This window comes from Tachysurus vachellii, chromosome 24 (genome assembly GCF_030014155.1).
Source record: "Tachysurus vachellii isolate PV-2020 chromosome 24, HZAU_Pvac_v1, whole genome shotgun sequence".
Classification (NCBI taxonomy): domain Eukaryota; kingdom Metazoa; phylum Chordata; class Actinopteri; order Siluriformes; family Bagridae; genus Tachysurus; species Tachysurus vachellii.
This window is the reverse complement of record NC_083483.1, coordinates 9,852,527-9,868,729: the sequence shown is the minus strand read 5'-3', so window position 1 is coordinate 9,868,729 and position 16,203 is coordinate 9,852,527. Positions and strand designations below refer to the sequence as shown.

At 37.9% G+C, this 16,203-nt stretch overlaps 1 protein-coding gene across 11 annotated transcripts in view; it reads left to right on the top strand.

The window, feature by feature from the left end:
• mcf2la (mcf.2 cell line derived transforming sequence-like a) overlaps nucleotides 1-16,203 on the top strand; it is a 72,557-nt gene that overhangs the window by 20,874 nt on the left and 35,480 nt on the right. For 10 of the 11 annotated variants that reach the window (XM_060859961.1, XM_060859960.1, XM_060859964.1 and 7 more), the window contains exons 2-3: nucleotides 12,173-12,256; nucleotides 15,881-15,995. In XM_060859961.1, the coding sequence (XP_060715944.1) occupies nucleotides 12,181-12,256; nucleotides 15,881-15,995 (191 nt within the window). In that variant the 5' untranslated portion in view covers nucleotides 12,173-12,180. Of the gene's footprint in view, nucleotides 1-4,028; nucleotides 4,331-12,172; nucleotides 12,257-15,880; nucleotides 15,996-16,203 lie in introns of those variants that run through there. The other variant, XM_060859957.1, reaches the window with a different exon arrangement.

The window sequence follows — 16,203 nt, the reverse complement described above, 5'->3', positions numbered from 1 at the left end:
CTCTGAACCTCTGCAAAGCTTTATGTTTACAGAAACTGGCATAAAGATATTACTGCAGCATTTTTCATCCAAAGGCAAAACTTCTACAACTAATTCGGACACATTTCCATTTGTCCTGTACTGAAAACTTACTATAATAGAAATTTAAGAGCCCTTGATGGGGACAGTTAATGCAGGGCTCTCAAGATTTGAAGACAGACAAGAGTGACATATTTTTAAATATATTTTAGTTTGAGAACCACTGGCCTAGACTACTTGATCTAAGCAGGTGTTGTCAGTGAACCTGCTGTAAAACTGTTGGCTAAGTTACAGACACTCATGAAAAACTGATGCTGATTATCTGGGAAACGTCTCTAACAGCAGTCAACAGAATGACAGAAATGTCGTTGTTTGTGTCAAACAAGTTGTGAATTTGTTGTAACATTAAAACAGGAGATCATGACTTACTCTGTGCTCAAAGTGATGCTCGCAGCTCCAGTGGTTTTATACAAATACAACGTGTGGTGGGAGAGCGTGACAAAAGAACCCAATGCGTCACACTTGAGAGCCCTGGTTAACGTATTGTTCCATATAGAACCATAGTTTTGTAAGATGCTTTGATGATTTTTTTTAGACAAACCTAGTTTGTTAAATAAAACACTAAATCTATTTAATTCCTCATTTCAGATATTGGGCTAGTAACAGTCTCCTGATTTTGACTTTCTACCATCTTGATTCATTGGAATCTTGGAGGAAATTACAAGAACAGTATCAGTAAAAAAGAAATCTGTCTGTCAAATTAACACCAATCATTTATAAATCTGCTTTTTGCTGTTAAACTTTTGAATCATTTCTAGTGTCATCACGAGTCAAACTCAACAATGGGAAACATGATTTAAAAAAAAAATCTTTGACCAAAAGAAATTTGTTTCTTTTCTGAGAATCTGGCATTCTTTTTTTTTTCTTCTCTTTTTTTTTAAGCTTTAAAATTTTTATTCAAGCTCAAGTTAAAAATCCAGTGTTCCTTAGTTTTAATGATCAACATTGAATTTATTGCTTGATATTGATATTGTTGTCAACAAATTGAACTTGGGGTCTGTTGCAGTTTAGAATTGAATCACACGACTCTCATGTGTGAGCATTCACTGAGTCACCTGATCATCAAAACCTACTTTGTAAATAAAGGGAATGCGATGTGGTTGCAAGTCCATCAGTCCATCAGTCAGTCCACTTTATTTTTTTTCAGCTACAGTACCAATACACACAAGCATGGTGTTAAGTTTAATATGTAATCAAATATTTACACTCGATTCTTTTAATAATTCATTACCTGGTGTAGACTTCAGTGTAAACTAGTGGAAGAAACTCAAACATCAACATATTTTAATTTCACTGAAACACACACCTCACGTTACACTACATTACTGACAACACTGGATAAACCGCTGGACTTTCCCATTAACTCTCTCACCGCTCTATGTTTTCCCGGTGACTTTGTTTTTGCACCATAACACACGACTCAGATGTAATCGATACAGTGCCCTGGAGAAACTGACACACATGGACAACTTTATTGATATAGGAGAGGAAGGACCATTGTGTGTGTCTTCTTTAAACTTTTCTTATGCTTGGTGTTGTGTGACTGTGTGTGTTGTGCTACAGGGGAGTTTGGGTGTGGTGTTAGAATAGATCTAAGGGTGGGGAATGTAGGAGCAGGGGACTTTCTTTCTGTTTTAGCTAGGACCGGTGGCTCGGGTTACCGCCGTATGCGACCTTTCAACTCGTGGTCAAGAATATTGATGCGTTGAAGTATATCACTCTCGAAGACAGCAACAGTCTAGCAGGTGCTTCACCTTCTCCAAGCTTTTTCATTCATATATCTACAGTTACTATGATACTGTCTATGCCTAGAAAAAGCTGCTGGAACAACTGACAACAGGAAGTAGCTTAGTTTTGGGGATGTTCCACTACGTGAATTGTAACTGTAACCTGATAAAAATGTACCGTATTGTTCTGTCAGGAAGAACAAATTGGCAAATCGAAGGTATAAAAGGATTAAAACACTTCAGGATGTGCTGTGATCAGAAAATAGTCTATAAGCGTCTTTGCTTGTGATCTCGTTAAATTAAATTAAATTAAATTCCCTTAACATCATTCTTTGGTAAAAATGTGTTCGTTCGAGTCAAGTTATGAGTCAAGTCATCTAAATTTCCAGCTGTAATTCACAGTCATTACTATCAGTGTGTGATTTTAAAAAGTGTTTCGGGCCTCCACACAAAATATAAGCGTTATCTGTGTGCATTTGCTTGAAAGGCACCGTCTAAGAATAGCCCAAGCGCAAAAGTCGTCCCAGGAAGATGATCCTGAGTGTTTATGGAAGTGGATTACAGCTGAATATTTAGAGGCAAGAAATCCATTTGCCTTTTTCTCTCCCAGGGTTATGAGTATCAAAGGCTTTAAAGCAGTTTAATTCATTGTGGTCAAGGCTGAATATCCAGCCTCCAGCCACAAACAGGTGGTCCTGTGTGATGTGTGTGTGTTGTGGTGTGTGTGTGTGTCTTTCCCAGACTTTATGAATACTACTGCATGGCCATTCATGTTGGTTGTGGGGAACTCTTGGGTTTTCCCCTGCAGCTATAAGGATGCCTCTGTTTAAAAAAAGCCTTTCATTATGATCGTGTGTGAGTGTGTGTGAGTGTGTGTGTGTGTGTGTGTGTGAATACCCCCCTGCAGTTCTCAGTGTGCCCACATATCCCTCCCCTGATCAACACCATTCTGTGCTCCCTGACCAGCGATACACTCCATGTTGCCATCATTAGCAGCCCAAAGTTTCAAATATTTCGCTGTTTTTCTATAAACAGAAATCAGTAAAATTGTACTAAATCTTTAAAAACTTCTAAACTACTGACATGTGCACACACCTGATTTAACCCCTAAGCTGTGTAAGAGCACCTAGATTTTGCTCTTACGTACATCACAAATCATATGATTATCCATTAGCCAAGGAGTTTTACTTAGAAACCAAAAATTCCCTTATATTCCATTATTGTAGCCATAGCAATGTTCTCTCATTAAAGTTGGAGTGAATTTGCGTTTAAAAACAGCTAGCTCATGGTGACGTTAGAACAGGCATTATATAGCCAGCGGTGACTAGCTGAACATAATTAGCTAGCTAGGAAATTGTGATATTAAATTAGATCCGTTCAGCTAGCTGCATTGTGTTACACTTGTGTTATCACTGGACTAGCTAGCTAGATACATACACTAATACACTAGCTAGTTTGTGTTACTGTACACTGAGATAAGTGCAGTTTTGGATAATGTAGTAAATGAGCTGCTATTATATATAAGGAGCTTGTTTGCTTATTGGTAAGAAAATCACTAGGGTTACTATTATAACTAATATCACTATTACTAACTAATTTATTGTTAACTAGCACATTGATAACCAAAACTAAATTAGATTTAGAGCGAAGTTGAAAAATGAAGGTGACGAGTGTTTCTTGCCTGATAAATATCTCTGCTGTTCATGAGTATTTTATATTAAAAATGGAAAAAAAAATGGAAACTTGTGAAATCTCAATTTTTATCTGTTTATTGCCTTAGCGTTTTATGTTGCTAAGCAACCTAAATGTGCATGTTGCTAAGCAAACTAATGGATGTTAAACGTAAGCAACATTTACAAATCTCATCTCTGATGCTGTGTGACAGTATTGTCTCTGTCCTGTAGAGGGCGTCTTTGTCCCGCCCCTTCAAACCTGCATTGTGTGCTCATTGGCTGCTTATTATTAACCCGTCTGGAGGAGGGGAGAGCGATGTGACATGCAGCAGGATTCAGCCTTGTGTCCCGCCTCTTCTCTCTTTCTATGTGTCACTTTGTCCCTCCTTTCCTCTTCAAAAATCTATAGATGTGCTAATTACTGTGTGTAACTGCTCTGTGTGTGAGAAAGAGAGAGAGAGAGAGAGAGAGAGAGAAGGTTAATATTCATTAAGAGCTTAGCACAGATAGACACAACCTCCTTGAGGCATTGTTTCCTCTACCTGTGTGTGTGTGTGTGTGTGTGTGAGTGAGGAGCAGGAGGTGTAACCTGAAGCCAGCAGAGTTGGTCCAGCCACATGTGTGTGTGTGTGAGTGTGAGTGAGACATGGGGTTGAGTGAAGCTCACAGACAGATCGTCTGTCTTCACTGGTGGGTCGTTGTGCATGCCGGCCGAGCAGAGTTCCACAGAGAGAACCTGGGTAGGGATTGAGGAGTAGGTAGTGTGCAGCACAGGCAGGATGGCGCTGAACCGTGTGTCCCTGCTCTGCCAGGACATCACACGCCTGTGGCTCCAGCTCAAAGTGACCACAGGTAGGAGACGAGGACTTCCACAGGCCTCCTTTTTAATAAGCAATGCCTTGTGTTTATTGATACACAATAAACACAAACTAACTCTCACTTTATACTAATGTAGTACTACAATCTGTTAAGTGTATGTTTTGTTAGGGTGTAGCATGGAGTGTCAATGGACACAGTGGAAAGATGTCATGTCTCTTTCAGTCTTAAAGGTAGACATGCATGTGGAGACAGTCGGTGATTAGAGATTACGTTTTACTATTACAGAAATAATAATAATAATAATAATAATAATAATAATAATAATAATAATAATAATAATAATAATAATTATTCTTATTATTCTTATTATTCTTATTATAACTTTGAAACAAAGGCATTTAAGAATGGGTGTGAGAATGGTGTCCTGTCCTGTTAGAGGTTAAAGGTCAGCATGAATTCAGGAGATCATAACTGCTTTACATTTGAAATTTAAAGTGATTTATGAATCAATATTTGTTAAAATGTTTCCGCTTTATCTTCAATATTATGACTTCATGTGCAGTTTTATGACACCTTTGTACGCTGGGTGTCGGAACTTCTCTTCTTCTCTTTTTATATTTCTGACACGTTTAATAACTTATTTCCTATTTATTTATTTATTTATTTATTTATTTATTTATTAAAAAAGATTTATGATGCAGTTGGATTGTAGTGTGTCCTAGTCAAAGAAGTGAAAGAACATCTTGTCCCTTTAAAGGTTAAAGTTAGGTTTGTGTGTGAGTGTGTGCTTCCTGGCCTCTTCATATTGTTCATAATATTTATTAGATTTGAAATTTGTGTTGTATTTCTTTGAGAAATATCCCAATAGTTCAGGTTTAACACATTCCGGTCTTTTAATAACATTTATAAAAACTGCTCATTTAGTTTTGGTGTATAATAATAAGAATAATTTTGGTTTATTTTTAATTGTACAGCACAGTTGAAATTGTGTTGGTTGTTGTTTGGAGGTTGTAGTGACCTTGACCTCGTCCTCGTTGGTTATCGCGCTGTACAGCTTTCCAAAGTTCTGTTTACACACACTAGAGGTTTACTTTCAAATTTACTCTTTGCTCTAACTTCAACACCCTCTCTCTCTCTCTCTCTCTTTCTCTCTCTCTCTCGTTCGTTATTAGCATGTGTTAGCTCCTTTTTCTCCTCTGTCCATGTGTTCAGTCAGCTTTGGCATCGAATTCGGGTTTAAATTCCGACAGACACTTTGTGTTGGCATCATCAGGCCAACGAGGCTTACGCTTCAGAGCCAAGCTGTCAGTCTTCCCAGACGTTGCCATGGCTGCGGCCTTGGCTCTGCCCAAGCAACATGAGGTCACCATGGTTGCAGAATGACCCAGTTCCGGCAAACAGAGGCCCATCAGATGGAATTTGCATGATTTAGCTTAGCAGTGGATGTGCTTAGTAGTTTGGAGGTCTTTCACAGTTTAATTGTATTGAACTGAACTGAACTGGGATCAGTGCAGAGGTTGGAGCTCATCCTGTGAATATACTCATTTCAGGAGTCTTTTCTCAGGAATTTTCCGGCACATCAGAGGAAAATGTTAACGTTTTCTATAGTTTTGTCTCGTTTCCACTTACCCTGTCTTCCTATGATGCATAATAAGACTAGCTATCCAAATCATTAGCTCCAGGCATTATCTATGTTATGATCGGCCCTCATATTTCCCAGTTGCCTAGCAACATTGTTCTCAAAACTTTAATCAACAAGTGTATCACACGTTTGCCTCTCCATTTTCCATATACTTTTGATATCATGACCAAAAATATTCTTAGGTTTGCTTCGTTTCAAGACAGCGTGTAACTTTTACTTTGCGATCAGATACACGTGACCTGTGAAAAGAAACAGCAGCATGCCGTCTTCATGTCATTGTCACAAACTGATTAACATTCAGTCGCGATGCAGCGAACATACCAGTGCAACTGCTGGAGCGTGAAGATGTTGTGCCACACACAGACACACTCCTGCTTTTAAAACTATTTGTGTATTCAGTAGAAATGATTGAGACATGGACATGGTGGCAAGGCGGAATTATTTATAGCTCCAACATACCACAAAAACCTGCCATTTTCACAGGGGTGTGTAGATGTTTTATATCTGTTGTGCTGTACAGAATGTCCCTCTGCATGCTTTAATGGCTGAGATAATGCTGGGATTTCAGCAGTTTGGGGATTTTTTGTTTGTTCAATTGTATTTTCTTTTGTGTGCATAATCAAACTAGTCAAATATTCAGCAGTGTTATTAGTGTGTAGAATTATATTTGGTCTTGTTTTTGAGTTTGTATTAAACTCCTAAAAATTTAAGTGACCAGTCAAATTCAATTAGGAATATAATTACGCGTGATTTGCACAACTATAACAAAATTAGGTTAAAGCTGAGACAATGTACTGGATGAAAGGCTACACACTAAATACAGAAATCACAGTACACTGTCCTTGAGCTTCTCGCTGCCAAATAAGAAAATCAAAGCAGCACATTCAGAACTGATACCTGTTGTTAGATTTCCGTCTGTGCTCAGTGTAGCCATGCAAATCACAGCACACACCCGTCGCTCTCCGAGAGCCACTGTTTTTGAATCTGACATATCGAGCCTTAACTCTATTTAATCCATACATGTTGTGTGTGTATCATTTGTCATTAACAGTATAGATGAGCAGAGACATTAAATTGGAGACCACTTGTGTAAAAACAGAAAATCGAATCTTATAATAAGTAACTGTATGATTTATATCGTTAAACAATCATGGGCATAGATGGAACATGTGGAATTTAAGACATTTGGCCTTTTTGTGAAAATCCCAACCAATAACCTTCTCACTTGGTGTGTGTTTATATGCGCTTGCCAACATCTGCACTTACATTCATCATTTATCAGTGAATTAGTTTACATTTATGACATTATTCAGAGAGACTTGCGTTTAATCTCAGTTTAGCTAGATACACAATTGAGGGTTAAGGGGCATTGCTGAGGGTCCCGGCAATGGCAGATTGGTGGATTGGGGACTCAACACTTTAACTACTATTCTATCCTTTATTCTTGCTTCTGATTGGTCAGAAGGTGTTGATTTTCTCGAATGTAGTGGCACAGGCATTAGTTTCAGCAAAAAAACAGGTTTATATAAATGGTGCATTCTTATAAATTGTTGTTGCAATGTACAATGTATATGCAGTGATGGATCTAAAATGTGTGATTGTTTATATAGTGATGTTTTCTTTAAGGAGAAGTTTAGTGTACAAAAAGCATTTTTAGAAGTGTAAATTTGGATCTTCTGACTTTGGAGTTGGTGGTTTCTTGGCTAAATGTAACCATAAATGGATAAAAACTACAAATTGTCCTTCTAAATCGTTGGCAAACTGCTCTGGTATAAAGGAGAAGAAAATGTTTTGCACCTTTCTTCATACCAACTGTTCTTTGATGATGTGATGTGATATTTCCGGTCATTATGTCACGTTAAAACATTGTTTTTTTCTTTGTTCCTGATTCTTCTGATCAGTTAAAATAGATAAACTATAAATAAGGAGACAGTAATAAAATGTTCATCTTAGTGCTTGATTATGACGTGAGGAGAAAATTACTTACACATTACTTATTTAACTTTAACACACATGATGTATATTGCACTAGTGCGTATTTGTTTTTGCTTCTGAAGATTTAGTAAATACATTTTCTGAAAGCAGGCAACAGACCGATGGATAAATAGACTCGGACTAATTGATCCGTGTTTCTCAACATACTCGTATGACTGCCAGTGATTTCCACTTTGCTAACAGTTGCGCAGGTTGAACTTAGCTCATGTCCCATATGCCAGTGCCAGCTGTTACTACAGAACATGTGTGTATGTGCATTCCAGACCTGCACATGCTTCAGCACATAGACATACACACCCTATGCACTAATCCTAATGTGCACTGCTGAGGAATCAGTTTTAAAGATATTTAGGAAAAGGGTGTGTGTATTTACAGGTGTATGCATATATGTGTGTTTATATGTGTTTGTGTGTGTGTGTGTGTTTCATAAGCCACAAATTGGTTTGTGTGTGAGATAAGTATAATGTACTGATTATATCAGTTTGTGTGTGTGAAAAGTATTATGTACTTTACACACACTCATGATCACTGTGGCTTTACTGGCCTGTAAATAGCTCACCTGCCCATTTAGTCAGGACCCACACACACAACAGGACCAACACACGCGCTCATACACACCTGTAATCTCTTGCCTTTCCAGTCCAGACAAGTTGTGACACAACCATCCGGAGAGAACTTTAACGATACGAGAATGTTTGTTAAAACCTTGACTGCTTGTGAGGACATGATCCAAGACATGCCAGTCGGCAGTGTTCCAAACAATGAACCTCTTCCATCCTGCAATTTCTCTTAGCCTTGCTGTGTAATTTTGACTGATGCGGTTCTGAGTAATAGTTACCTGTAATTAAAGCACGCAGTGGACATGATGGTAAACAGATCAGAAAGGGGAACAGATGCTAGGGTTCTTCTCCTGTGTCAGAAGGCACAAAAGAGGTGAGAGCATTGGTATTTAATGGAAATGTATAGGACGTTTTGTATGGAAAGGCGATGAAATAAGCCGTTGAGTAACTGCAGTAGCCAAAGACTCATGACTAAGGTACATTTCAACATGTAGTATTACTATGCCTGCACTACACATTAAAAAGTGGAAGAGACTGTATAAAAGCATCGCTCACTCATGCTAAATAACATTTAACAGCATCTGCCTAGCTTGTCAGTTTACAAGTAGCCCTGGGCTACGGCTACAACTACAAACGACCACACTAAAAGAAGACGTAGGCCAAAAATAATACACTCTTGTCACGGTTTTGTTTCACTGACGCAAGACTTAGGCTGACTGCTGAGTACCAATTGACTCCAAGGCATTTTATACAACTACAGTAAAGGATATTTGAGTCTTTCAGTCTATAATGTAGGCTAGAATGGGATTCAGCATCATGCTCAGATTGAAATAAGGATACACAAAGTAGTAATGTGCATAGTACTGTGTGTAATAAATTGATTATAATATTTTCACACCAGTGCTGTAGAAATATCTTATCCTGATTGGACAGAACGTCAATCATGCTTTCAAGTCTTACAGTCGTTCTTAAATTTTATCATGTAGTTGATAAGGAGAAGTTTTTCATATTTTTTGGAAATAGTCCCCAGTTTCAGTGTTTCTGAGACTCCTCTGAAATTCTGCTTTTTAATATTGAAAGGCTTGTTGAGATTTTTTTTTTTTTTTTTTGCTACAATGGTTGCCTTTTTTTTTTCTTTTCTCAGTTTTGTCATAAATGGAACACTTCACAAAAAAGAAACGTCAGTCAGTCAGTTATCATATAGTCATAAATTTTGTAAATGTCCATTGGAACAATCTGTGGATGAGCTTCAGCACTTGAAATTCTTTTATCTTAAAAATAAAGCATTTCTACCTGCTAGGATTTATCCCAAATGTCTAGTTTTGTCTATAATGCTACCAAACGTGCTCTCTTGTTTATTCTGTCCTCATTCATTCACCCAAAGAAATATTTGTTGTTATATATTTTGGATATCTTGCGAGACTTATAAAAGCTATATAATCCACAGAGAATTGATACTACATTAGCTGCTGAATCCCAGATTTCTGTTAGCTTTAGCACCAGCCGGAAAATATAGCAGTTATAAGTCTTTGTGTGAGAACGAAAGCAGAAATGCTGCTTTTTCAGCACTGAGCTACACACACAAGAGATGTTTTATTTACATCTCTAGGCTGAGGAAGTTACCTCAGGGATACAAACATGTTTTTGTAGCTTAAACAAAATGCTCTTTCTGAAGTGAACAATTAAGTTCAACAAACACGCACACAAGATTTTTGTTCTATAACCTCACCTGTCAGTCTGTGATAATCATATGTGCTGTAATGGTTCCTGTTGAAAATTCTCTGCCTTTGTTAGCTTTCTAACGTGGATTATTAGCATTAGGACACATACTAGTTTTCCTTTCTGTTACTTTTGTTTTTATTTTCAGCTCTAGTAGTTCCGCCTTAATTCAGCCTTTACGTACTTAGGGGACAAAGTGTCTTGGTCTTTGTCTATAATCGGGGCTTATAATGTTTCCGTGAGAGATTGCTGAAGCTAAATGTCACATTTATAATATAGTATCAGCTGGAGCTTTGTTATTTTGCCTGTAAACACAGTTAAGAAACTGCTTTTATCTCAGGGGCTTTCGAGTCTGACTGAAGCCGGCTGATAATCAAAGGGCAAACTAGCCGCAAAATTTTGCCGTGGTGTGATTAGCCGTGTAGGATTTAGTCATACTAGCTTTAATGCACGGCTACAACCAGTGAAGCTCATAAATCCGAAGTTGGAACACAAAGCATGTTTTACCTCAGGGATACTCAGAAAAGCAACAAGCTTATTAATCACATTTGAAGATGATGTTCAACCTTAACTCTGGGAAGGTTGTTTTTCTTCCAAAGCACTTCTTCTAATCTTCTTCACCACAATTAAAGTGCTATTAGATATTAAAGGCAACCATAGGAGGGACAGTTTGGAATTTTTAGTCTTAGTTTTTTCATAGAATAAAACCATTGTGAAAATCAAAATATTAAAAAAAGAAAATGGAATACAGCATGTTATCGATGTAAAGCACTTTCACAGGTCTAGCATTGCTTGTAACAAATGATCATTATTACCATTATCATTACTATTGTTGTTGTTGTTGCTATGAATAAGCTGTTACCACAGGAACCATAATGTATTAGAATGAATGCATTAATATAATAAGTAGTATAGAATTCTACATATTACTATAGTACCAGAGGTGCTACCTAGAAGTCACTGAGTAATAACAACAATAATAGTAATAATAATAACAATTAATAATAATAATAATTTAATATTATTTTATTATAATTATTCCCAGTGGCAAACTAACACAGCAAAACTTCAGCTCAGATAAATACAAGATCTTTCTATATCAAAATGACAAGTTTGCAGTCAAAAAAAAAAAGACAGATTTTCCATGAATAAATAAATAAATGGAAAAAATAAATAAATAAACAAATATATAAATAAATAACATTTATTAATAATGTATTTATAATGTTTATTTTATTACCTATTTAATTTTTAATTTCTTGGTTTGTTGTTTGTTTTTCCCCATTTAGTGTTTGTTACGGGATGTGGTTATGCTTAACCGTAATCCCTCCCTTTTCATGCTTTAACCAATATTTTTGAAGTGTCCAGTAAAAAAACCATGACTCTAGAAGCAGCATGTGTGTGAATGTGAAAGAAAAAGTCCTGCCTTTTGATGTTGTGTACTAGCTGTGTGTTGGAAGTGTCTTGTGGGTGTTTTTATTCTGCATTTGCTGTGTTTCCATTTTTATTGCAGTAAAACTACATTAAACAACACACACACACACACACACACACACAAACATCCCTGCACAGCCATACTGCCACATTGCAGTCTGCAGTGCACTCTGTGAATCTGTTTATACACTAATCCATCACATTCCCCATACAGATAACCCCTACTCTTTCCCTCCTGTCTCACTCTCTTGCTCTTTCCTCCAGCTTTTAGACTTTTGAGCTGCTTCTCTTTTCCTCTTTCTCTGCATTCTCATACTTTTTCTATATCTTGTGCCGTATTCAGCACAATATTTAACTCTCTCCTGTTCATTCTACTTCTCAGATCTGTCTCTCATTGGCCAAATGCAGAAAATTAATACATGAATAAGCCTCGTGGATGACTGTTAATAGAATCACATTTTCTGTGCTAATTCTGTGCTTCTCTCTCCCTCTCTTCCTCTCTCTCGTTTTGTCTCTTCCCTCCAGATGAGATCATGCAGCAGGAGACGAGTTTACTGTGCGCTGCGGACATCAGTCCCGACCTCAGGAAATGCTTTGCCTTCCTGCCAGGTGAGACGAATCCCCTAGATGCCCCCAGTTGCTTGTGATCACTTTGCAAACATTTTAATGGTAGAACTGTTTCTCTCGTAAAGCTGAAGATTCTCCTTTGATTAAGAATAAGTGATCCTGAGTCAATGGAGGGGGAAAAAAAAGGGAAATTGAACCCTGGACATCGTACCTACCTCACACTTCATGCATGATCAGTTTATATACAGCACACTGCATATCAATATGAGCCCTTAGGAAGGAAATCCGAGCACTTAACAGCTTCAGCTTATGACTAAGCGGCCGTACATGAGTGTATTTATAGAGCTGGCTGCTATTGAGTACTGCAAATTCAGTTTGCTGTGTATCATGTCATGGGGCTTAAAAGTCCAAAGTCAGTGTTATTTATTTTAGTGCACACTGTTGGACATCATGCAGGGCTTTAGCTGTTAGATGTTAGAAGAGGTTTTCATCACCGTATGGAATTTTACAAATGAGTTTCCATGCAGCGAGAAAATGAAAGTGTAAATTATTTTCTAATATAATAGTGAACGTTAATACTGACTCCAAACTCTGACCAATGAATTGAGCGGTGTGTCGGGAAGGAGAGAGCGGCGAAACTTGCTCTCTGAGGAAAAACAAAACTCCAAACATGAGCACAGACAAGATGATATACAACATATGCAGCACAAGCAAGATGGAAGAATATTTCTGGAAAAAGTCTGGAAATTTCTTTCATTGTGTTACAGATGCTTGTTTATCATGATGCATGATACTGACCAGTTAGAACAGGCTTTTAATCGTGTTTACTTAAAGGTGAAGTGTACATTTTACCATGTAGTTTGTCAATAGTTTTTAAACTAGCATGCTAGCTTGATTTCTAACTGCAAATGATGCTTGTGAATGACCCGTAGGCTCTTTGTTTGCTTTTGTATTCTCTGATTTCAGAAATAAATAAATAAAAAAATTAAATGCATTTTCCTGTAAATGAGAATCACTTGAAACAAGTTTTAGTAATAATAAGGTTCTGTGATTTTGGAAGCTTGATCTGGTGATTAAAAAAAAAAACTTATGGAATTACCTTCTACAGTCAAAAGAAAGGATATCACAACAGTATTATAAATCAGTGAGCATTTTCTTATTCTCTCAGAACATCTTTTCACTGTGTTTTCATTCTGTTATTGTTGTTGTGCCAGTTGAAGGCACAGAAACACAAGATCTGTAAAGGTTGACCTGACAAATGACCTGACAGCTTAATGTTACCAGTCCGTAATCTCAGTTTCAGCATCAGTCCCAGAGCCTTCGTCCACAGCTCATATACATATCGTAGATATATTCTGTACACTTAACTGCAACTAGAAGCAGAATCTCCCCCTGGGGATATGTGCCCCTCATATAAATAATAATCCAGAGTCCTGATTTTGTTTGAAAGACATTGGTGCGTTATCTGACTTCAGTGAACTAAGGGAAAAAGCCAAAAAATTTAACTCTTTAGAGAAATATTGAGTATGTAGTTGATACTAATACTAACAATGTTTATAAAAAATTGAAGACCAAATGAATGAAGAGGAAACAAGGCAGTGGTGGTGTGGATAATTTACGTAAAGCTTTGTCAAGCTGATGAGAACGAAGACTGAATAAGCAGAACTTTTTCTTTTTTTTTTTCTTGGAAAAACCTTCTCCCAGACCTTAAGACGAGTCCCTGCTCATTTCCACATACACAAAGCTACCGACGCTTACCTACTCGATACCCACATGTGTCCCAGTTAGGAGCTGGTTCAGGTTCAGCCATCTTGAATAATTCAGGGATTCCATGACACTGTACACAGCAACGCTGCAGGCTATAAGAGTGGAAGAGTGGAATTATGGAGACTCAGAAACAACAGATACTGTGTATGTTTGTACCTTGAAATTCAGGCTTTCTATATTTTCAGCTGCGGTCTGTTCCTGCTTCATGATAAATCATCTGCGTTCAGTTCTCTTTTAATGATGTGCCTCTATTTAGCTGCTATAAATAACTGTCACTGTGGCCTGCGTTCTGTTTCTAATTGTTTCTGCAGGCTTGTTTTTACTTCTCCATTTCTTTTACATTTGTGAGAGAAGGAGACTGACCACTGATGGTGCATTGCTCCTCCACCCACAGTAAATGACAGACTTCCAGTGCCAGTCTTACAGTGTGTTTATGTAACACACTTCTCTTTTAGCCGTTTCCCTCTCACTCATTTCCCCCAACTCCTTTGATCTGCATTTCATCTCAGAACCGAAGTTTACTTCAGTCTTGTTCTGATAACAGGAAGCAATTTGTTCAGTAGTGAACTGTGTGTGCCAGTCCATCTGTGTGTATATGTGGGGGGAAGGGCAGAAGTGACCTTGTGTTTGCCTTACGCGCACAAACACACATGCACACACTCTTCCAGCAGATGGGGCACATGTCCTGGTTCTGCACAGTTGGTGATATATGGGGCAGCCACATCATTGTTACCAAGGACATCATGAGTTTGGCAAAGGCTGGTGTTTTAACATGAGGAGAATCAGAGAGACAAGAATAGGTCCTCAGTTTGTGTGTGTGTGAGAGTGTGTGTGTGTCTCCTTACAGTATACTAAATGTGCTTCCCATGTAAAACCTTACATGATTCAAATTCCAAAGCGATTCAAATCACATCATAGCAAATTTATTTTTATTGTCAAATATCAAAATGTCGTATGAGTTAAAATCACAGAATATGTCAATTTACGCTCCTGTTATTGACAGGGTTGCCAGAATGAATGAAGGATTCCCTAAAACCCTCCTAACTGATTACTAACCATTTAAACTGTGGTCATGTTCTCCTTTTCTTTTTATATTTATGACCACAAGGCTGTTTGTACACAGTATTGATTTAGTGTTTTTCAATGCCACATGTTTACTTGTGGAATACCAACATTGTTAGCATCCTAGCTAGTATTACTTATGCTACTGATGGATATGTACTGTAGCTAGTCCAGTAACCTTGAATAATAGTATGATTGGTCTGAATGCTTTAAAATAAAGACTGGGGATTACTATATTTGATAAACAGCGCTGAAAACTGAAATGGTGGCTTGGATTTTGAAGCTTGAAGGTTGTAGTCCAGTCTCAGTTCACTGCAGCCAACTGAACACTCCTCAAATCCATCATGGGGCCACTCAACACTCACGTAAGCATGATGGATGATGGTGATGATCCCAAGTGACTGCCTTGAGTGAGGCTTTAACTCTGTGATGAACACACAGCATGAGAGATTCCAAAGTCATCGCTCATTCTCGTATTACAGAGTCTGTGTATGTGCGTGTGTGTGCGTGTGTGTATTGTCCTCCACACTTTGAGTAATCAGGTATTGCTGTGTGTTGTGTATATTGTCTGTTTGTTCTGGATATTGTGAGACTGATCTCTACAGTCCCCTCCATATTCTCTGTATACAGCTCATATACAGCTGTACAGAGGCAGAACAGTAAATGTGCAAGTGCCCCCTGGTGGTTGTTTTAGCTTTAGCTTGCTGCAGGATGCCATTTTACAGACCAACACAACAAAAAGATGTCTTACTCTATCCACTAACATCGGAATTAACAGTTTAAAGCAGCACATAAGGAATTACTAATGCTTTCTGTATACCTGATGTTTTTCCACAGGAGGTCGAGGGAAGAATGGCAACCCCATCATCATCTTCCCAGAGTTCCCTACATTCACAGAGCTGCAGGAGGAGGAGTTCCACAATGTGCTGACGTACCTGACCAGCGTTCCAAGGTGTGCATTCACTTCCTGAAAGAGTCCCATTTAACTTTGTGTATAAATGTTAGATATGCAATTGGGTCCCGAGCAGAGATGGGGGACTCGAGTCATATGACTTGACTCGAGTCATATGACTTGACTCGAGTCAGACTTAAGTCGCAAAATTTGAGACTTGCTTGACAAATATTAAAAAAAGACTCGACTTGACTTTGACTTGACATTC